Raw genomic sequence first — 23,688 nt, forward strand, 5'->3', positions numbered from 1 at the left:
CTTGGCTGTCATTGCAGGGCCATATTTTTTCTTCGTTTTATGAGATCTTCATTATTTGTTGTGGAAACGATAAACTGTCGTTGACAGGGAATAGCCGACCGCCTTGAGAGGGTCAACTCAAACAAATACAGCCAGCAGGCTAGAGGCTACAGACTCATTATACTCTTTTCTTCCAGTATGGTCCTGTATTTGGCTCCATCCATCTTCCCATCAATTTTAACCATCTTCCCTGTCCCTGCTGAAGAAAAGCAGGCCCAAACCATGATGCTGCCACCACCATGTTTGACAGTGGGGATGGTGTGTTCAGGGTGATGAGCTGTGTTGCTTTTACGCCAAACATAACGTTTTGCATTGTTGCCAAAAAGTTCAATTTTGGTTTCATCTGACCAGAGCACCTTCTTCCACATGTTTGGTGTGTCTCCCAGGTGGCTTGTGGCAAACTTTAAACGACACTTTTTATGGATATCTTTAAGAAATGGCTTTCTTCTTGCCACTCTTCCATAAAGGCCAGATTTGTGCAATATACGACTGATTGTTGTCCTATGGACAGAGTCTCTCACCTCAGCTGTAGATCTCTGCAGTTCATCCAGAGTGATCATGGGCCTCTTGGCTGCATCTCTGATCAGTCTTCTCCTTGTATGAGCTGAAAGTTTAGAGGGACGGCCAGGTCTTGGTAGATTTGCAGTGGTCTGATACTCATTCCATTTCAATATTATCGCTTGCACAGTGCTCCTTGGGATGTTTAAAGCTTGGGAAATCTTTTTGTATCCAAATCCGGCTTTAAACTTCTTCACAACAGTATCTCGGTGTGTTCCTTGTTCTTCATGATGCTCTCTGCGCTTTTAACGGACCTCTGAGACTATCACAGTGCAGGTGCATTTATACGGAGACTTGATTACACACAGGTGGATTGTATTTATCATCATTAGTCATTTAGGTCAACATTGGATCATTCAGATATCCTCACTGAACTTCTGGAGAGAGTTTGCTGCACTGAAAGTAAAGGGGCTGAATAATTTTGCACGCCCAATTTTTCAGTTTTTGATTTGTTAAAAAAGAAGAAGCCACTGCTCCAAAACCGCCATAAAAAAGCCAGACAACATTTTGCAACTGCACATGGGGACAAAGATCATACTTTATGGAGAAATGTCCTCTGGTCTGATAAAACTAAAATAGAACTGTTTGGCCATAATGACCATCGTTATGTTTGGAGGAAAAAGGGGGAGGCTTGCAAGCCAAAGAACACTATCCCAAGCGTGAAGCACTGGGGTGGCAGCATCATGTTGTGGGGGTGCTTTGCTGCAGGAGGGACTGGTGCACGTCACAAAATAGATGGCATCATGAGGGAGGAACATTATGTGGATATATTGAAGCAACATTTCAAGAAATCAGTCAGGAAGTTAAAGCTTGGTCGGAAATGGGTCTTACAAATGGACAATGACCACAAGCATACTTCCAAAGGTGTGGCAAAATGGCTTAAGGACAACAAAGTCAAGGTATAGGAGTGGCCTACACAAAGCCCTGACCTCAATCCTATAGAAAACGTGTGGGCAGAACTGAAGAAGTGTGTGCGAGCGAGGAGGCCTACAAACCTGACTCAGTTACACCAGCTCTGTCAGGAGGAATGGGCCAAAATTCACCAAACTTATTGTGAGAGGCTTGTGGAAGGCTACCCGAAAGGTTTGACCCAAGTTAAACAATTTAAAAGCAATGCTACCAAATACTAATTGAGTGTATGTAAACTTCTAACCCACTAGGAATGCGATGAAAGAAATAAAAGCTGAAATAAGTCATTCTCTCTACTATTCTGACATTTCACATTCTTAAAATAAAGTGGTGATCCTAACTGACCTAAGACAGGGAATTTTTACTTGGATTAAATGTCAGGAATTGTGAAAAACTGAGTTTAAATGTATTTGACTAAGGTGTATGTAAACTTCCGACGTCAACGGTACACAGAAGTTGCTTACCAAGAAGACAGTGAATATTCAAAGTTACTGTTTTGACTTAAATCTGCTTGAAAATCTACGGCAAGACTTGGAAATTGCTGTCTAGCTATGATTCCAAAAGTTTTGATAAGAGCTTGAAGAATTTTGAAAAATAATAATGGGCACATATTGCACAATCTAGGTGTGCAAAGCCTGAAACTTACCCAAGAAGACTCAGCTGTAATCAATGCCAACGGTGTTCCTAAAATGCATTGACTCAGGGAGCTGAATACTTACGCAACGACTATATTTGAGTTTTTTCATTGTTATTAATAAAAAAATACATATATATTTTCCTATCACTTTGACAGAGTATTTTGTATAAACCGTTGACAAAAAAATGACAATTAAATCAATATTAATCCCACTTTGTAACACAATAAAATATGAACAAATCCAAGGGGTCTGAATACTTTCGCAAGGCACTGTATATAATACATATGCTACATACATCATGATCAGACTGAGGAACTGATCAATACTAGCAAAAGCACAATAAGCTATTCAATGTAGCGAGTCATTCAGGTATAAGAGACAGCATAGAAGCCCATTCTCCCTGGCCTTCCGTGTTTATCTTCCTAGCTAAGGTCACATTTTATTTAGCATGCTGCTGTATTACCACTTAAGAGCACTGACAGGTAAAATATTGAAGAAGTTTAGCCTGGGTCTTTATTTATATATTTATTTACTTCATCTGGAAAACTTGCAGCTTGAGTAATGTTGCCAGCATGCAGGGAGCATGACAATGAGGAGGGGCCCTGACAGAAAAGTTCATCACTCCAAACAGGACCCCCCTCCCTTTACCCCTCCTCCTTCCCAGCCGTCTGCCGACACCACACTGATAAAGTTACAATAAAGAGGCACTGAAACAAAATCAATGATGAAGAGGGGAGAGAGGAGGGCTACAGGATAGAAGATACGCTATTGGATAAATAGGAGGTAGTGGAGAGGAGGGGGGCATGTGTCTGCACAGAATCCTGGTTCCCGGGAACATAGATCCGCCCCTGCCCACTCCCGCTCCCTCTACCTCCGCCGAGGAGCAAGACCCTGTGTCCCTTGACGCCACGACTCCCGGAAAAGGTAATCTTCCCAAATACTTATCAGGGCTCTCCATCGTCCCGGCCTGACAGCAGCGGGGATAATTCATTATACAATTTCGATGGGAATATCGACTAAACAAAACTATTAATCATAGCAAAAATCAATAGGCATGGACACATTCAATCATGTCCCGACCAATGATTACTCCTCTCAAAATATAATAATTATTTTTGAGAGGTGCCTCGAATTACATTTCTGTCAAGCCTAGTAGTTGATGAAGGACGCAATGGATTTATTTTTCCTCTGAGGAGGGGTGCAGGGGGAACATTTATCCTTTTGGAAAGGTAGTTTGTTTTATAAGGATCATAACACTGTGTGTTTAACTAGACTATGACCATCAGATTATCTCTGACGCCCCATTACGCCATTTATCTTGCCGAGCCCTGCAGGGGAGGGGGGAGAGGAAAGTGGGGGCATCCTGGGGCACAAACACACACCACATAAACACACACATACCGACACAGAGACACAGACATACAGCCCCACATACACTCACAGTATGTACAGCATACACACAAACAGACAGACTACTTGAAGAGTCCTATGTTTCACATGGATTATTGGCTATTATAATGACATGGTCATGAGGAGTCCTGATGTGTGTCACATTGGCTTACATGTGTCCAATTGCCTGTTATACAGTGTTGCATGTGTCCAATGGCACGAACACACACACATACATACACTCAGTGTATATCGGTTTCTCAATAGGAGGTGTCAGGATGATAAGAAAATGTGGAAAATGGAAAACATTTAAAAGCATTTTTGCAACAGAAAAATAAAAGAAAAAAGAAAAAGTTCCGCATCAGTGACTTTCACTTACTTGTTTCACAGTGAATTTTGGCCTCTGTCTAAAGACGACAACATGTAGTAAACGTTGCACATTCCTGTCGCTTTGAATGTCCCAACTCCCAACTGAATGTCCTAAAGCACCTCAATAAACATTTTTATTGAATAAACCTTCCAAAGTTATTAAACACAATTAATTTCTTACCAGGGCCCCATTGTTTTCACGGAAAACGTCCTGGTTGATATAATTAAAAAGCTTCTTTTCAAGTTGAAGTACAACCTAAAAGGGGCAGAAGAGGGTAGGAGAATAGTGGACTGATTAATAGCGACCCTCATCTGAACCATCACTTTATAATTAGAGATTTAATTAATTTAATGAAGGGTAATGAGCTGTGGTGTTGGGAGCAGCATTCATTCTGTCTGAAGTGTTGAATACTATTATTCTACATGTTCACTTATGCCGGATTCTCACTATAGGGCCAAACCGAGCAAAGCCTGGCCTTGTTATGCATACACCATAGTTGCTGGAAAGGACAATGTGAAATGAAAATATCTTCAACCGGGTCAGGTCGGGTTAGGGTCAGCTCTATAGCATGTATCAGGCATTAGGATGGCCTGAAGATTCATTGGGAAAGTTTGTGTGAAAGAGTCATTTCTTTCTTTATAAAAGGCACATTACAAATAAGCTATTCTGTGTTCAGGTGAGGTGTTGTACATTAGTCATTCTGATAAAACGTGAAAAATGTCAGGTATTGTGTGTACACAGTGCATTTACATCTTCTTATGAACCAACATCAATGCTGTAGCATACCTTGCGATCGTTCTCTGATTCTCTGAATATTAGCTTCTCGACTTCATTGGTGTCACCTACTCTGACCGTCTGCATGGTGGCAGTGGAACACAGACTCTGTAGAAGGAAGGGGGGTTAGTGCCAGTATTCCCTACATCCTCATAGGATGGAACAGTATATCATACCGTGGACAAAACAAATGTAACCATGTATCGTATGGTGTCAAAGGGTAAAACACAGGATCTCTCTCTGCGTGTGTGTGTACAGGGGGCTATACCGTATCATTACTAATGGCCATTCCACAGTCCACACACAGAACACATAAACACCACTATGCATTAGAAGGATTTTTGAAGAACCCGCCCAACCCCCCCCCCAAAAAAATCCCCATCTTACTGTCCCCCTCTTTATTCTGTGCTATGTCTTGACCCTGTGGACCGTGTGCATGGTTAAATTCCCCTTTGTGGACTCCTTTAACAATTAGTTAAACATTCAACCATCTGTGTTTGAAGACAGTTGAATGAGGTAATCCTTCAACCAGTGGTTCCCATACCACACTGCAGGGACAGCGGTCTGATTGAAATTCAAAGCACAGATTAGTTAATCAGGTCAAGCCAATATAACGGGCAGAAAAAAGGGCCTTTAGACGGAAATGTCACAAATCAGTCCTGCTTGCCCAAAATGGCACACCAGATTAGAACAAACACCCAGCAGTAAGTGAAAGTGGAACAACCCTCCCCAGTTCCCCCCTAAAGCTGGTTTCTAAAGCCCTAACAAATCGCTCCATCTTTCACTCATTTAGGCCCTCCAAATGCAGGGTCAATATGGTCCCCTGCCATCCAAATGCTAATGCGCTTAAGTGTGCTTAAGCAGCTTTGTGCAATGAATAGGCCAAAGAAGGAGCTGGAGAAGGGCAAGGCATATATACTTTCCCTGTCAAAAAGTCATTGTAGCCACACCAGCAAGAGATAATCCGAAACATTTAATTTTTCATACACTTCTATGATTATTACGAAAAACGCAAAATTGCCGACTTTTGACGTTCTTTAACGTTTAAGTGTTTTTTTTTAGAACGACTTCACAACTTATCGAAATTGAGCAAATCAGAAATCAAAACGCAGCCATGAGGGCAGTTGAAGAAGATAAAAAAAAAATAGAACATGTTAATAAGTTATCTTATTCAAATGAGCCTTTCAAGTTAGTGAATTGGTAGCAGCGTTGGGCCCTCTTGTTCTTCCCAACCGAAGCCCTTCTGTCAGCTTTGCAAATCCAAAACCCAGCCAAGCAGAAATCCCTGGCCACTTCAGAGCCAGCAGCACTGCCAGAAACCCACACAGCTTATTGGACAAAAAACCGCCAGATATTTCAAGAACAGAAATGGCCTCTCCATTCATGTTCAAATGATTTCTGTAATCCAGTAAGCGTTGGCCTCGACCAAGAAATCTGTTATTTGTGCACAAGGATCAATGTTGCTTCACTATACCTGAATATGTCCCCATCACAAGTCAAAAGCATACCTGCGCAAGCAAGCACATAGTTGTTTATGTTAATTTCTTCTAAGAGCCTAGAGGCTCATTGGTCCACAATGATGTAACTTTTCTGTGTCACACCCTTTGCCAACTGTTTCTGACTCTGAACTGAAAGCTCAACAAGAAAAAACGACAATGACACAGTGTCGTGTATTGTGGGGAAATTATTTAACTTGGTCTACATTTTAGTGAAACTATACAATTTCAGGGAAAACCAGTCAATCTGAGTGTAATAATTTTTGAGAATCAACTCAGTTTTCCAGAATAGCATGCCTACTTTACAAATCTGGGTCCTCTACACACCCAGCAGTATGGTGGTGGTCTGTCCTGGTGGCCAGGCCTGACATGTGATTGATTCATTCATTCATGTGTTCATTGACTAAGACTGATCAGTGTGTCATGGGAGTCAGAGGCGGCTGATTGCACGCCATTGATCACAGTGCGTTCCTGTCGTCCGGGGATGCCTCCGTGAAAAACAACCTCCCCCTCCTCGTCCCTCTAAAACTCCATCACCACATCCCTTGTATAATTCAGCCCGGCCCACCAACCCACCAGCCCGTCGGCCCATGCAGGGACCTTCGTCATGAGATACCCCCCTAACCTAACAAAGAGGCAGGGTAAATGAGAACCCCGTCATGCCACTGCTTAAGTCTTCTAGATCCGTGCAGGACGGGACTGCCAAGAGAGCCCAGGTGCTTTCTCAGACATAAGAAGAAATTATTATTATTTTTTAAATCCTTGAGTGAAAAAACAAGGACAGATGTTGACCAAGAATTAACCCAAGCTCACCACCGCTAACTGTGGATCATGCATCTGCTATAGAGGCACCCTGGGTAATGTGACCACTTGGGTAGGGGGCGTGGGAGGCAAGAGGAAGCGGGCTCCTGGACAGAGCTTTCTCTTTAAGTAGGGCCAGTGGCCGGGCTGATCAAAGTGCCTGGGTCTTTAAACACACATCTAAACACGCTCTTATTGACCCCCCCCAAATGATATTTAACATAACACATTACATCTAAACACGCTCTTATTGACCCCCCCCTCCCAAATGATATTAACATAACACATTACATCTAAACACACTCTAATTGACCCCCCCCAAATGATATTAACATAACACATTACATCTTAACATGCTCTTATTGACCACCCCCCCCCCCAAATGATATTAACATAACACATTACATCTAAACACGCTCTCATTGACCCCCCCAAATGATATTAACATAACACATTACATCTAAACACGCTCTTATTGACCCCCCCCAAATGATATTAACATAACACATTACATCTTAACATGCTCTTATTGACCCCCCAAATGATATTAACATAACACATTACATCTTAACATGCTCTTATTGACCCCCAAATGATATTAACAGAACACATTACATCTAAACACGCTCTTATTGACCCCCCAAATGATATTAACATAACACATTACATCTAAACATGCTCTCATTGACCCCACAAATTATATTAACATAACACATTACATCTAAACATGCTCTTATTGACCCCCCCATGATATTAACATAACACATTACATCTAAACAAGCTCTTATTGACCCCCCAATGATATTAACATAACACATTACATCTAAACACGCTCTTATTGACCCCCCCATGATATTAACATTACATCTAAACACGCTCTTATTGACCCCCAAATGATATTAACATAACACATTACATCTAAACACGCTCTTATTGACCCCCCAAATGATATTAACATAACACATTACATCTAAACACGCTCTTATTGAACCCCCCCAAATGATATTAACATAACACATTACATCTAAACACGCTCTCATTGACCCCCCCAATGATATTAACATAACACATTACATTTAAACATGCTCTTATTGACCCCCCCAATGATATTAACATAACACATTACATCTAAACACACTCTAATTGACCCCCCCAATGATATTAACATAACACATTACATATAAACACACTCTAATTGACCCCCCAAATGATATTAACATAACACATTACATCTAAACACACTCTAATTGACCCCCCCAATGATATTAACATAACACATTACATCTAAACACGCTCTTATTGACCCCCCCCCAAATGATATTAACATAACACATTACATCTAAACATGCTCTAATTGACCCCCAATGATATTAACATAACACATTACATCTAAACACACATAACACATTACATCTTGCTCTAATTGACCCCCAATGATATTAACATAACACATTACATCTAAACACACTCTAATTGACCCCCAATGATATTAACATAACACATTAAATCTAAACACACTCTAATTGACCCCCCAATGATATTAACATAACACATTAAATCTAAACACACTCTAATTGACCCCCAATGATATTAACATAACACATTACATCTAAACACACTCTAATTGACCCCCAAATGATATTAACATAACACATTACATCGAAACATGCTCTCATTGACCCCCAATGATATTAACATAACACATTACATCTAAACACACTCTAATTGACCCCCCCAATGATATTAACATAACACATTACATCTAAACACACTCTAATTGACCCCCAATGATATTAACATAACACATTACATCTAAACACACTCTAATTGACCCCCCCAATGATATTAACATAACACATTACATCTAAACACACTCTAATTGACCCCCCAAATGATATTAACATAACACATTACATCTAAACACACTCTAATTGACCCCCCCAATGATATTAACATAACACATTACATCGAAACATGCTCTCATTGACCCCAAATGATATTAACATAACACATTACATCTAAACACACTCTAATTGACCCCCAATGATATTAACATAACACATTACATCTAAACACACTCTAATTGACCCCCAAATGATATTAACATAACACATTACATCTAAACACACTCTAATTGACCCCCCCAATGATATTAACATAACACATTACATCTAAACACACTCTAATTGACCCCCCAATGATATTAACATAACACATTACATCTAAACACACTCTAATTGACCCCCCCAATGATATTAACATAACACATTACATCTAAACACACTCTAATTGACCCCCCAAATGATATTAACATAACACATTACATCTAAACACACTCTAATTGACCCCCCCAATGATATTAACATAACACATTACATCGAAACATGCTCTCATTGACCCCCCCAATGATATTAACATAACACATTACATCTAAACACACTCTAATTGACCCCCAAATGATATTAACATAACACATTACATCTAAACACACTCTAATTGACCCCCAAATGATATTAACATAACACATTACATCTAAACACACTCTAATTGACCCCCCAAATGATATTAACATAACACATTACATCTAAACACACTCTAATTGACCCCCCCAATGATATTAACATAACACATTACATCTAAACACACTCTAATTGACCCCCCCAATGATATTAACATAACACATTACATCTAAACACACTCTAATTGACCCCCCCAATGATATTAACATAACACATTACATCTAAACACGCTCTCATTGACCCCCCCAATGATATTAACATAACACATTACATCTAAACACGCTCTCATTGACCCCCCCAATGATATTAACATAACACATTACATCTAAACATGCTCTTATTGACCCCCCAATGATATTAACAAAACACATTACATCTAAACATGCTCTTATTGACCCCCCAAATGATATTAACATAACACATTACATCTAAACATGCTCTCATTGCCCACCCCCCAAATGATATTAACATAACACATGACATCTAAACACACTCTAATTGACCCCCCCCAATGATATTAACATAACACATTACATCTAAACACACTCTAATTGACCCCCCCAATGATATTAACATAACACATTACATCTAAACACACTCTAATTGACCCCCCCAATGATATTAACATAACACATTACATCTAAACATGCTCTCATTGACCCCCCCCAATGATATTAACATAACACATTACATCTAAACATGCTCTTATTGACCCCCCCCTCCCCAAATGATATTAACATAACACATTACATCTAAACACGCTCTTATTGACCCCCCCCAAATGATATCAACATAACACATTACATCTTAACATGCTCTTATTGACCCCCCCAAATGATATTAACATAACACATTACATCTAAACATGCTCTTATTGACCCCCAAATGATATTAACATTACATCTAAACACGCTCTTATTGACCCCCTCCCCAAATGATATTAACATAACACATTACATCTAAACACGCTCTTATTGACCCCCCCCAAAAAATTATATTAACATAATACATTACATCTAAACATGCTCTCATTGACCCCCCAAATGATATTAACATAACACATTACATCTAAACACGCTCTTATTGACCCCCCCCAATGATATTAACATAACACATTACATCTAAACACACTCTAATTGACCCCCCAAATGATATTAACATAACACATTACAACTAAACATGCTCTTATTGACCCCCCAAATGATATTAACATAACACATTACAAATAAACATGCTCTTATTGACCCCCCCCAAATGATATTAACATAACACATTACAACTAAACATGCTCTCATTGACCCCCAAATGATATTAACATAACACATTACAACTAAACATGCTCTCATTGACCCCCCAAATGATATTAACATAACACATTACAACTAAACATGCTCTTATTGACCCCCCCCCAAATGATATTAACATTACACATTACATCTAAACATGCTCTCATTGACCCCCCCCCAAATGATATTAACATATCACATTTGAGTTGAACAATTGGCTTTTCATTTGGTACATGAGGATAAGAGGGAGAAGAAGAGGAAAAAACAGGAATGCTGTCAGGAATGAGAAGTTTGGAAGGAAAACAAATATGTAGAGTTGTCCAGAGGGATGTCTTCACTGCTTCGGGAACGCCAATAGTCTCTCTAACAGCCCATACAAAGAGAACCCCCGGCCCGGCAAAAGCTTTGCATTGTGGGTCTCGGGTCAACACAGGAGACGGGGGGGGGGGGGGGCTGTTTGTCAAGGATTTAGAGGAGAGGTTGCCCCTGTGCATCTTGGGGGATGGCCCTTGCTTTGCGCTTCAAATGGAATAATCTCATTGGTGTGGGAGAGGCTTCACGGATACGCCTGGTTCCTAAATCGATGACGTATGTCGTGCAGCTTAGAGTGGAGACAAACGGATTCGGTTCAGTCAGCCGTCCTGATGGGCCCTTTCCAGGTAGCTAGTTTATGCTTGCGGCTAGAAACTTCAGCGAGAATTTGAAACTTGTCTGCCGAAGTTGGGACTTGGGAGAGTATAAGACTGCTATCCTACTCAAAATAAAATAAAGTAGGATGGAACAAATTGGCCCCGTTTTCACTACCAGCGGCAACATGCGATATTGCTGCCCAGTGGGAAGCAGCTCAAGTCGGCAAGCACCTCGATACAACACCGTTGCACTGGTCATTCGTACCGGCTTGTCATTATATTAGCTAATTGGCATTTCACGGTGACATCCAGATGGTAACCAATACTACAAGTTAATTCTCCCTCGCCCATCTAAATGTCACTTTATTTTACAAGTTTTAACTAGAGCCATGCTGTGGTTGTTGCCAGCTAGCCAGCCTAAACTAGCTAGCTGGGAAGGGCTCAACAGGACGACTGACTGAACCGAATCCATTAGTCTCTACAAGACTCTCAGCTGCACAACCTACGTCACCAATTTGGGCACCAGGTGTGTCCGTATAGCCTTTCCCCATCAGTGTCCGAGAAGGAAACGGGCGGTGAAAAGACCTCTCTACTCCAGCTGCTCTCTTCAGAGACAAGGTTAAAGCAATCTGTCCCACTTCAAAGCACCGACTGCCTTTCCCCTTCTGCTACTGATCCAGCCACGCAAACAGATGGAGAAGCTTGGCTGAGCCCAACGCAAACACAACACTGACACAACCAACAAAACCATGACACAACCCCCATTCATTCAACCCGGCCACAAGCCAACCGGCACACCAATCTCACACCTAAGAAAACCAACTGTACTCAAAACCAGTATCCCCTCTTGCCCTGATATAACTTCCTTTCAGCACATCCCATACAAAGCGTACACATACATAACACATTTCTGTGCCTGCGATATGGCAGTGTTCCCCAAACCACAATCGACTAACCACAGCAAATCCACAGATCTATTGCAGTACTAGCACACCTGATTTAATTGGTCAACTAATCACCATGCCCTTCATTGAATTGTATCTGAGGTTATACATTTCCTCTCCACCAGGCCCCAGTCCATTGCTTGTAAGGTTCCACGGGTCCATGGGTGTGGCAGTGTGCCAGGTGACTGCCCTGGCATGGCAATGGGGCAGCGGTGGCTTCATGGGATTTACGCCACAGAACCTGGGCAGGGGCTCCGCTTACATCACTCAACCTAGCCACTGGGTGATTCCCATCTAGAGTTGCAAAGATACCGATAATTTACTTTTGGTAAAGTAATTTAGGTAATTAACAGAAAAAATCTAGAGCAATCTATCGTAATTTAGGTAATTTACACATCAGTAGTTTAAAAAAAGTATTCACATTGCATAAGTATCTATTTATTATATTTGTGTCCATATTGTCGCATGGTTCAATAGCCATATGGTTCAATAGCCATATGGTTCAATAGCCATATGGTTCAATAGCCATATGGTTCAATAGCCTAATTAATGAAAAAAGCATCTAATCAACAATGGCATTATTTTCAATTAACTCCGCAACTCTTCCAACTAACTACTTTTTCATAACTTCCACCAGTTTGACCCCAAAACATTGACAACAAATATATAAACATATTCAAATAAATACGTTTGTAAAAAAAATATATATAAAAGGATATTTCATGCTGAAACCCTCATATTAAACACCAATGGTATTCACTAGGTTGATGGTTTATATTTAGAATAATGTTTTAAAGCTTTTGTCATTTTATGTTTTAAATCATCTTATTCAATTATTACATATACTTTGCATGTGATAAGGCCACATAGAGGGCCAGACATTATTTCAGAAACCTGTGATAATCTGAAGGACCCAAAAGTGCCACTAAATGTCTTGGGATATATTACAGAAAATCCTTGAAAGAACTTCAAAGGTTTCTAGTAACACAGCCGCCCTTTGCAACCCTAATCCCATCAAATCATTTCACATGCCTATTGTTCACTCTCCCGTCACCGACATTCCACCCCAAAAATAACCCATTGAGTGTGTTTAGAGCTTCGGCGATTAAATCTCTATTTTTGATGAGGGAGACGGGACAGGGAGTTGGAGTATGACCCCTGGGCCGCCGTTACTTAAAGAGATCACTCTCCATTACGCCAAGTGGGGACAGGGCAGGGCTGGCCTTTGTGTCACCAGGGGCGGTGGCATTGTCATGGCGTGCCATTATTTTCTCACCGCTGCGCGAGGGGACTTGCCAACCCGCTCGAGTGGTGCCAACGGCTGGCGGGTTTAGCTTAGAGCTCTCCTCCTCTCTTCTCTCCTCCTCGCCATATCAGTCTGCCCTGCATGCATGATTGAGACATCTTCCCAAACGGTGATGCGCCCGGATCCAAAGTGGGCAAAAACAAATATACCCTCTCCTCCCCACTCGCCACCCATTACCCAGGGAGCCTCTAAATCAGGGCTGACCCCCCACCCCACCACTCCACCTGACCTGCCTGGAGTTCAACCAGAGAGCTCCACACTCTCTCCCTCCGGGTTGCTCATTAATCCCACTAAAACATAGTGGATTCACCAATGCCATGGATGAAGAACTAGGAGGGGGGATTTAACATGGGGGGGTGTAGTCACAGATGTTTTTCAGTATTCATAAAGCGTCTCAGTAGGAGTAGAAGGATCAGGAGGATCAGTTTTGCCTTTTAGACCATAATGGCTAAGATAACATGGACAGGACAGGGGGACTTGATCAGAGATCAGCACTCCTTCCCTGAGACACTTTATTATGAGTCCTGACTGTGGCTTTACCCTGCTACGCTCACTGTTACCCTATTTCTGACCCAGACTCACACCAGGTTAGAGGTTAGTCAGGACCATGCATCAACGTCTTTCTGGTCGGAAGAATGGTCGACCCTTCTCACTGCCTTGCCTTAACATCCCCCACCACAGACACTGATACCCACATACACAGACACACACAAACACTTGCATGGCTTCCCATGAGCCCCAGAGTGTGAGAGCTTAAGTTCTGTGATAGCAGGCCACACGGGGGGTCTCCTAGTGTGAAACGCCCCATCTCAAATGAGGCGAGGTAAAAGGGGCGCGCGAGGTAACGATAATGTGCACTATTTATCTTGTGCATTATAACATCTGGGAAACTTCTCTAAAACAATAGGTGGCATTGGGAGGGGTGCCATTATTGCCCCTGTGCTAACTTCTGGGCCCTGTCGAATGCATTTGTCCTTTCTGAAGCATAATGGACAGGCCACAAATCATTCAGGACAACATGATGCTGGGGTGGGGGTGAATGTGTGTGTGTGCACATGAGTGTGTTTTGCCCCCTGGTATATAACGTCTCTGCTCGCCCATTCTCCAGGGCCCGGCAGGACAAATTGCCCTGCATGGTTGTTTTTAAGAGGCAATGCAGAGCATAGAGAAAGGGACAGAGCTGAAACACAGGGAACAGACCCATAAAAATTCATCACTTTGACCCCGCCGACCTCACCCTGCTGGGGGTTCCAGAGTAGACACACCCAGCTGAGCTGGGAGCATGCACGCAGGCAGTTGCCCCCCCCATCACACACAAATAGCTAAATATCCAACTTTACCAAACTTTCACACATACACATACATACATACATGTTAAGGCAAAGAACCAGACAAAAGCTCCTAATCACACACACATTTTACCAATACAATGTCCGAAGAAAGACTTCTCAACAGGAAAAGGCCACCAGATGCTTCATTGTGTGTGTGTATGAAGTAGTGGCAGTAAAGGAGGTTCGGCACTCCTCAGCGTATTAGGCAAAGTAAGAGGAGTCATTGTCTCAGGCCAGGCTCCTGCCACATTACTGCCACCTGTACAAAGAGAGCCTAATGAAAGATTTAATCTGAAAATCCTGGCCAGCCCACCTCCTCTCTGACACTAAGTCAGCAGTTTGAAACCAATCCCGGCAGATGTCCACAAGACTGTTTAACGCACACAAGTTACTCTCCTACAGTCAAACGCTTCAACAGCTGGCCTTTCTTACTGGGATAATGCTTGATGTGAATGTTGCTCGATGCAAGTTTTGGTTCCAAACAGACCATAAACAGCAGAGTGGACATCAACGTTTGTGCAATGAATAATTTTTAACATCTCAGAAGAAAAACTATCCTCCCAATAAAAAACATTTTTTTTTTTAAACGGATGATTAACCCTGTAGTACAACGTAAAAACCCTACAGAACGATGCAGCTTTGTGGCCATTACAGATCCTATACACTTACTAAGCATTATTGGGAGTTGTACTTACTCACATACAGTGTCTGTCTTCAGAAAGTGTTCATACCCCTTGACTTATTCCACATGTTGTTCTGTTATAGCCTGAATTTAAAAATGGATACAATACCCCATAATGACAAAGTGAAAACATTTTTTTAGAAATGTTTGCAAACTAATTGAACATTTAATACAGAAATAACTCATTAACATGAGTATTGACATCCCTGAGTCAATCCATGTTAGAAACACCTTTGACTGTGATGACAGCTGTGAGTCCTCTGGGTACGTCTCCAAGAGCTCTGCACACCTAGACTGTACAATATTTACACGTTCTTTTTTTAAATTCTTCAAGCTCCGTCAAGTTGGTTGTTGATCATTACTAGACAGCCATTTTCAAGTCTTTCCATAGATCTTCAAGAAAGCCCCTCAGGAATTGGTCAGTGGCGGTCATAACATTTTGTCAGACGGTAATTGTCATATGCAAATAACTGCCGGTCTCATGATAATTGACTGTTAATCAAGATAAACACATTTAGCACCTCCTGGCTTTCACGCATGGCCTACAAGCCACTGATGCAGACCTTTTGGAACATCTACATATTAAAAAGTCTAATGAATCCATGTAATATAACCTACACCTTCACAATAAATCCATGTAATATAACCTACACCTTCACAATAAATCCATGTAATATAACCTACACCTTCACAATAAATCCATGTAATATAACCTACACCTTCACAATAAATCCATGTAATATAACCTACACCTTCACAATAAATCCATGTAATATAACCTACACCTTCACAATAAATCTGTTATTTATTTTAGACAGGTCTAAAGAAGCATGACATGAAGAAAATGCTATTCTGTTCTTCTGAAATAGACTACATACTCTGAGTTGTCCTTATGTTAGGCCCTGATCTGGCTATGCCATATGGCTCTGGGCTACACTAGTTTGCTTGGAATTCCGTGGCATAATTTTATAGTTTGAAGAATACAATTGAACATGAATAATATACAATGGATATTTTCTCCAAACGGTTTGAGGGAGTTCGCACATGCGGCTATTCTGTGTTGAGCAGTTAAAAGAAACAGGTACAACTACAGTATGTGCTTAATTATTTATACAATTTTAGTTGTGATACAAACATTAGGCTATATGTTTAGCTGTTTTATACATTCTAAGGCTGCATGAAAGGGCATGAGCTCTGCACACACTTCAGTCTCGCACAATTTGACAAGCACTTGATAATATTCTCACCCATCATACTACTCTTAATTGAATCTGGTCTTTACATATAGCCTACTAATACAGTGCATGTGTGTGGTTTAAAAAAATATTTTTTAGATAATATTTTTATTCACAATGAATGAAAGATCAAATGTAAAGAAATTGTCCCCCCCCTCCATAATGCCTCCAAACATTATTATACCCTACATTATTTATCTCATATGCATACGTATATACTGTACTCTATATCATCGACTGCATCCTTATGTAATACATGTATCACTAGCCACTTTAACTATGCCACTTTGTTTACATACTCATCTCATATGTATATACTGTACTCGGTACCATCTACTGTATCTTGCCTATGCTGCTCTGTACCATCACTCATTCATATATCCTTATGTACATATTCTTCATTTTTTCCCTAATTTTAGGAAGAGCATCAGATCTTTGAGCCAAAGAGTGGCTAAGGGAGGATTGATCCTTCTGCGGGCTAACAGAGATGCAAAGGCAATGGCATCTAGCGGTCTATTGGTCAGAGAAGGATTGTTGTTTGGTACCACAAAAACAGCCATTTCTGCACTAGGCTGCAACTTTATATCAAATGCTTCAGAAAGGGTTTTAAATATAGTGGACCAATAATCTGCCAGATGGGGACAGGACCAGAACATGTGTGTCAAGTCCGCCAAGGAGCTTTAAGACCTGTCACATGTATCATCAATATTTGAGTATAATTTGGACAATCTGGCCTTAATGAAATGGATACGGTAAAGTACCTTAAACTGTATCAGGCTGAGCCGGGCACAAGAGGAGCTTCCATTTACGTAAGTAAGGCACCATTCATCAGTGATCTCTCCACCAGGTTCCTCTTCCCACTCAGATCGGATTCTATTGAGTGACAGGTTATCAAGGGACATGATTATCTAAATAATATGGGATACGAGTCCCTTTAGTTGAAAAGGTGTTTTCAAAATATCACACCAGACCCGATTCGCTTGATAGAATTGGAAAGGTGGGGCTTTAAGTGTGAATAAACCGGTGGATTTGGAAATACCTAAATAAACTTGAAAGGGGTAGATCAAATTTGATATTGAGGTCTTCAAAATTGGCAAAGGTGCCATCAGTATAACAGTCATTAAACTTAGCAATGCCATTCCTCTGCCACAGCCTGGAAGATGAATCCAGTTTGCCTGGAAGGACGAGGCGATTATTACATATAGGACCTAGAATAGTTAAATCACAGAATTGAAAATGCTGATGGAATCCAGTCCAAATTTGAAGAGTATTGACAACAATTGGATGTAAAGCGTGAAGCTGACAGAGGGAGATGGGCAGTGACTAAGGCTGACAAAGAGGAAGAGAAACAGGAGTTGGCTTCTGTTTGACAGCAGTCCGTTTCTGGGGTGCGAAGACAGTAAACAATCGTTTGTATATTCGCTGCCCAGTAATAATACATACAGTTAGAAAGGGTCCTCCGTGGGTTCTCTCTGGAGGAATGCTTTAGGTATTCCTGGACTCCCACTGCCCCATTAAAAAAATAAGATTTAAGCTTATGCACTGAAGTGAAAAAAGACTTTGGTAAAAAAAAATAAAAAAAATAAAAAAAAAGAGGGAGACATTGGAACAAACACACAAATCTGGGTAATTCATCTTGATACAATTCACTTTAACCAGTCAAATGCAGAGTTCTCCATCTCTGAAGGTCCAATTTAAATGTGCTAATCAGAGGAATAAAGTTCCCATCATGGAGGGAAGACAAGGTACGGGGTGATATTGATCCCTAAATATTTAAATGGAATAGTATCCCGTGGAATTTGTGATGCTAATTCATTAATGGGAAAATATTCACCTTGAGAGATTCAATGTATAACATGAAAACACACCAAACCTACACAGTAGGTCCACTACCTCAGGGTCACATGCTTCAGGGTCAGATATATATAAAAGCAAGTCATGTGGATACAAGGAAACTTTGTGTTCCAGTACCCATCTGAAGGTACCATGTATTGAGCGTGTGACCATCAGCATAATAGAAAGGTGATCTATCGCCAGGGCAAATAACAGAGGGGACATTGGAAAATCCCTGGCGTGTGGCCCTTGATAATAGGAAATACTGTGAATGTTTGTAAGTACTGATGCCTTGGGTGATAAGTACAACAGTTGAACCCAGGAAATGAAGTTTGCACCAAATCCACATTTTCCAAGTAAAAGAGAATAAATATTCACATTCTACCCTGTCAAATGCCTTCTCCGCATCTAAAGAGATAATCTACTTCAGGCACGTCCGAAGATGCAGAAGAGTGTATGACGTTAAGCAGATGTTGAATGTTAGAAAAGGAGTGGCAACCCTTAATAAACCATGTCTGATCCGTTGATATGATGTCTGTCATAGAGGATTCAATTAGAGGCAAGCAATTTCGCTAATATTTTTTACATCTGCATTGAAATGTGAGATCGGTCCGTATGAGCCACACTCCCGATGCATCTTTGATGAGTTTGAAAAGAAAGTGTGATCGACGCCTGTCAGGGTTTGGGGTAAAACAGGGTTCGAATGGGCCAAGACTGGGTGGATCACACAATTCAAGTCACCTCCAAAAACTAAATGGTGTGAGTTTAGATTGGGAGGCAAAGAATTACACTTGTTAATAACATCATCCCAATTGGGAGCGTAAACATTTATAAGCAAAACAGAAGTGTGAAAGAGAGAACCGGATACCATAACAAAAGGCATGTGGAATTATTTTTTATTAAGAATAGTCCACACACACACATTTAAAAAAATCCATAGCATGCACTCGAACAGCGAATGGAGGTTACATGTGGTTACATTTGTAACATGTAAGCATATTGGCACGTCCATAAGGCTAGGGGAAGTCAAAATTACTACTCATGTCTATACAGAAATACATCAAACAATTCAAAATTAGGCTACTATAGCATGATTTGGCCACAGAGGTTCATTAGCTTCTTTAAAAAAAATAAGTTGTGTATTGTTTTAAATGGCATTGCCTACAGTTGGAAGGAAAGGCACCGCACAATTTAGGTAGATTATTGTTGAGTTGCGACTGTCTGTGAAAAGTAGAGAGGCCCGAGCCAGGGATATCGCAAAGTTTCAAAATACAATCGCGGGAAACATAGTTTGGAAAGCAAATGGTTATTGCTCTAAAGAGAAGACAATTGTGATGGAAATGTTTATGTTTGTACTTTTCTAATAACCAATTTGTGTGTTCCGTTTGTGCTTTTCTAATAACCAATTTCCATGTTCATGCAAGTGACTGATTGAAATCCTCACTTTACTATCTGCAATTTGGCAGTATGCCGAAGCCCTTGTTTTGAGATCGATCTCTCAGTTTCAAGGTCTCAGCTTAGAGAGAAGAAGCCTTGAGAGGTATTGGTCTGTCACATGCATGACCCGGTATTGGTCTGTCACATGCATGACCCAGTATTGGTCAGTCACATTAAAACATCTTTGGGTTAGGGGGCAGTATTTTCACGTCCGGATGAAAAGCGCACCCAAAGTAAACTGCCTGTTACTCAGGCCCAGAAGCTAGGGTATGCATATGCATGGTAGTATTGGATAGAAAACACTCCAAGGTTTCTAAAACAAACTGTTAAAGTAATGTCTGTGAGTATAACAGAACTGATTTGGCAGGCGAAACCCCAAGCATAATCCATCCAGGGAAATGTATTTTTGAGGTCATTGTTTTCCAATGCTTTCTATGGGAAACCTGATTTATTAGGGCCCAGATTGCAGTTCCTATGGCTTCCACTAGATGTCAACAGTCTTTAGAAATTGTTTTTGATGTTCTTTCTTTCCTGTTCTTTCTATGTGTCACTCAGGTAGACTCTAGTCTTTTGGTGCACGTGAACAGAAGCTCGCTCCTCGTTGTTTTTCTTCGGTATTGGAAACAGTTTATTCCATCTTCAATTTGATCTATTATTTACATTTTAGGGTACCTGAGGTTTGGATTAGAAACGTTGTTTGAAATGTTTGGACCAAGTTTACAGGTAACTTATTAGATACTTTGTAGTCATATTAGGCGAGTTGGAACCGGAGTATTTATTTTTATTTTTTACCTTTATTTAACCAGGCAAGTCAGTTAAGAACATATTCTTATTTTCAATGACGGCCTGGGAACAGTGGGTTAACTGCCTGTTCAGGGGCAGAACGACAGATTTGTGCCTTGTCAGCTCGGGGGTTTGAACTCACAACCTTCCGGTTACTAGTCCAACGCTCTAACCACTAGGCTACGCTGCCGCCCCTGAATAAAACGCGCCAAATAAATGGACATTTTGGGGATATAAAGAAGGAATGTATCGAACAAAATGACGATTCATTGTGTCACTGAGACATTTGGGATTACAAAAAGATGAAGATCTTCAAAGGTAAGGCATTTATTATATCGCTATTTCTTACTTTCGTGTTGCACCTGCCTGGTTAAAATTGGTTTTCATGTTTTTGTATGCGGGTCGCGGTCCTCAGATAATCGTATGGTGTGCTTTCGCCGTAAAGCCTTTTTGAAATCTGACACAGAGGCTGGATTAACAAGAAGTTAAACTTTATTTTGATCTATTACCCTTGTATTTTCGTGAATATTGAATATTTATATTTCTGTAGTTTGAATTTGGCGCTCTGCAATTTCACCGGATGTTGTCAAATCTATCCCGCTTACGGATTTGATCCGTAAGAAGTTAATTAAGCAAACGTTAATGATAAATGAATTACTGAAAACGCTAAATCATGCGAATTGTCTGTATATATAAGTGAGCTAACAGGTCTGCCCCGGTAGAGCTCCTGATTGATGTGTACTTGGTGCATGGAGTTGGAGCCTCTCCACCGCGCTGATAATAAACAGTGATTAATTTAAGATTGACTTTGAGTGTCCCTGTGTAAGAATTTCCACAACACAATGAAAAGACTAATCTGTCTTTTAGTTATCAAAATGTTCAACTTAATTGAGTGAACAGTAGCCTATCTTATTGGCAACAGAGGAGCGCATCGGCAATTAACCAGTGAGTGCGCACTGCACATATTCACCATGTATCATTGAGTCAGTGCTACTTCAAAGTTTGTTTTTGGACAATAATTTCCTCTTCCAGTTTAGATGGACTTCATATTCTATACTGAACAAAAATGTAAACGCAAAATGTAAAGTGTTGGTCCCATGCTTCATGAGCTGAAATAAAAGATCTCTGAAATTTTCCATACACACTAAAAGCGTATTTCTCTCCAATTTTGTGCACAAATTTGTTTACATCACTGTTAGTGAGCATTTCTCTTTTACCAAGATAATCAATCCACCGGAACAGTGTGGCATATCAAGAAGCTGATCAAACAGGATGATCATTACACAGGTGCACCTTGTGCAGGGGCCAATAAAAGGCCAATAAAATGTGCACTTTTGTCACAGAACACAATGCCACTGATGTCCAAAGTGTTGAGGGAGCGTGCAATTGGCATGCTGACTGAAGGAATGTTCACCAGAGCTGTTGTTAGATCATTTTACGTTAATTTCTCTACCATAAGCCACCTCCAACGTTGTTTTAGAAAATTTGGCAGTACGTCCAACTGGCCTCACAATCGCAGACAATGTGTAACAACTCCAGCTGAGCACCTCCACATCAGTCTTCTTCACCTGAGGGATCATCGGCGACCAGCCACCCGGACAGCTGATGAAACTGAGGATAAGAGCGTCTGCTAAATGACTTAAATGTAATGTAAAATGTGAGTATTTCCGTCTGTAATAAATCTCTTTTGTGGGGAAAAACTCATTCTGATTGGCTGGACATGGCTCCCCAGTGGCAGCGCCCCTGCCATCTGAAATCCATAGATTAGGGCCTAATTTATTTATTTCAATTGACTGATTTCATTATATGACCTATAATTCAATAAAATCGTTGAAATTGTTGCATTTATATTTTTGTTCAGTATAGATAATGTGGGAAATTAGTTTTGATTTAGAATGGACCATTATCATGCACCTGTTGGAACATATGTCATCCATATGCACTTATAGAGTGAACGGATTACGCTTTTCCTGCTGTTCATGTTCATGCCAGCCAGGTAGGCTACTCCTGTTGTAAAGGAACGTTAAAAAATAAATATAGTCCATAGCCTATAGAAAGCTGATGAGATCCTCTTTTTAATAGAGGTCATCAAAACTCTGTTTTCAAACAACTGCATAGCCTATAGAAATGTTGCGGAACATGAGCTCATGGGCTCTCGTGAAGTGTTTGATTCGATTTTTCTATTGCATTTGCATTGATGTGAGAGTGACTAGAGGGATAATAGAGCCTTGAGTACGGAGCCATTAGTGAATGGCAGTTAGCAAGTTTGGTATGCTACTAATGACCATCAGTAACATCCGAATGCAGTTTTGGAGAAACCTAGTTACCGTGACTAAATGGTTGAATACTTATTGACTCAATATATTTCAGCTTTTCATTCATTCGTAAAAAAATATATAAGAACATAATTCCACTTTGACATTATGGGGTATTGTCTGTAGGCCAGTAACACAAAATCTCAATTTAATCTATTTTAAATTTAACATAAAAAAATGTGCACAAAGTCGAGACGGGTGAATACTTTCAGAAGGCACTTCATAATCAAATATAAAACTTAATTGTTATAAAGAAAAACTGTTAGCTCATTCCACACTAGCCAATTGATGGGAGCCTAGATGGTGAGGCTGTGTGTGGAGGGGGTGTTGTTGTTGGAGGGTCATATCGAGAACATTGGAGAGGTGATCAGCAATTACTGGTGCTCCAGTAAGAGAGCAGAGGCTCTTCATGGA

General features: G+C 40.6%; 1 protein-coding gene across 3 annotated transcripts in view; it reads right to left on the bottom strand.

The window, feature by feature from the left end:
• The window catches only part of LOC118369550 (inositol polyphosphate-5-phosphatase A-like), a 300,208-nt gene that overhangs the window by 28,077 nt on the left and 248,443 nt on the right, over positions 1-23,688 (bottom strand). For all 3 annotated transcript variants that reach the window (XM_035754029.2, XM_035754028.2, XM_052498410.1), the window contains exons 10-11: positions 4,690-4,785; positions 4,084-4,158 (exon numbers count right to left, since the gene is read on the bottom strand). In XM_035754029.2, coding sequence (XP_035609922.2) covers positions 4,084-4,158; positions 4,690-4,785 — 171 coding nt within the window. The remainder of the gene's footprint in view (positions 1-4,083; positions 4,159-4,689; positions 4,786-23,688) is intronic.

The sequence above is a fragment of the Oncorhynchus keta genome, chromosome 36 (assembly GCF_023373465.1).
Source record: "Oncorhynchus keta strain PuntledgeMale-10-30-2019 chromosome 36, Oket_V2, whole genome shotgun sequence".
NCBI classification, from domain to species: domain Eukaryota; kingdom Metazoa; phylum Chordata; class Actinopteri; order Salmoniformes; family Salmonidae; genus Oncorhynchus; species Oncorhynchus keta.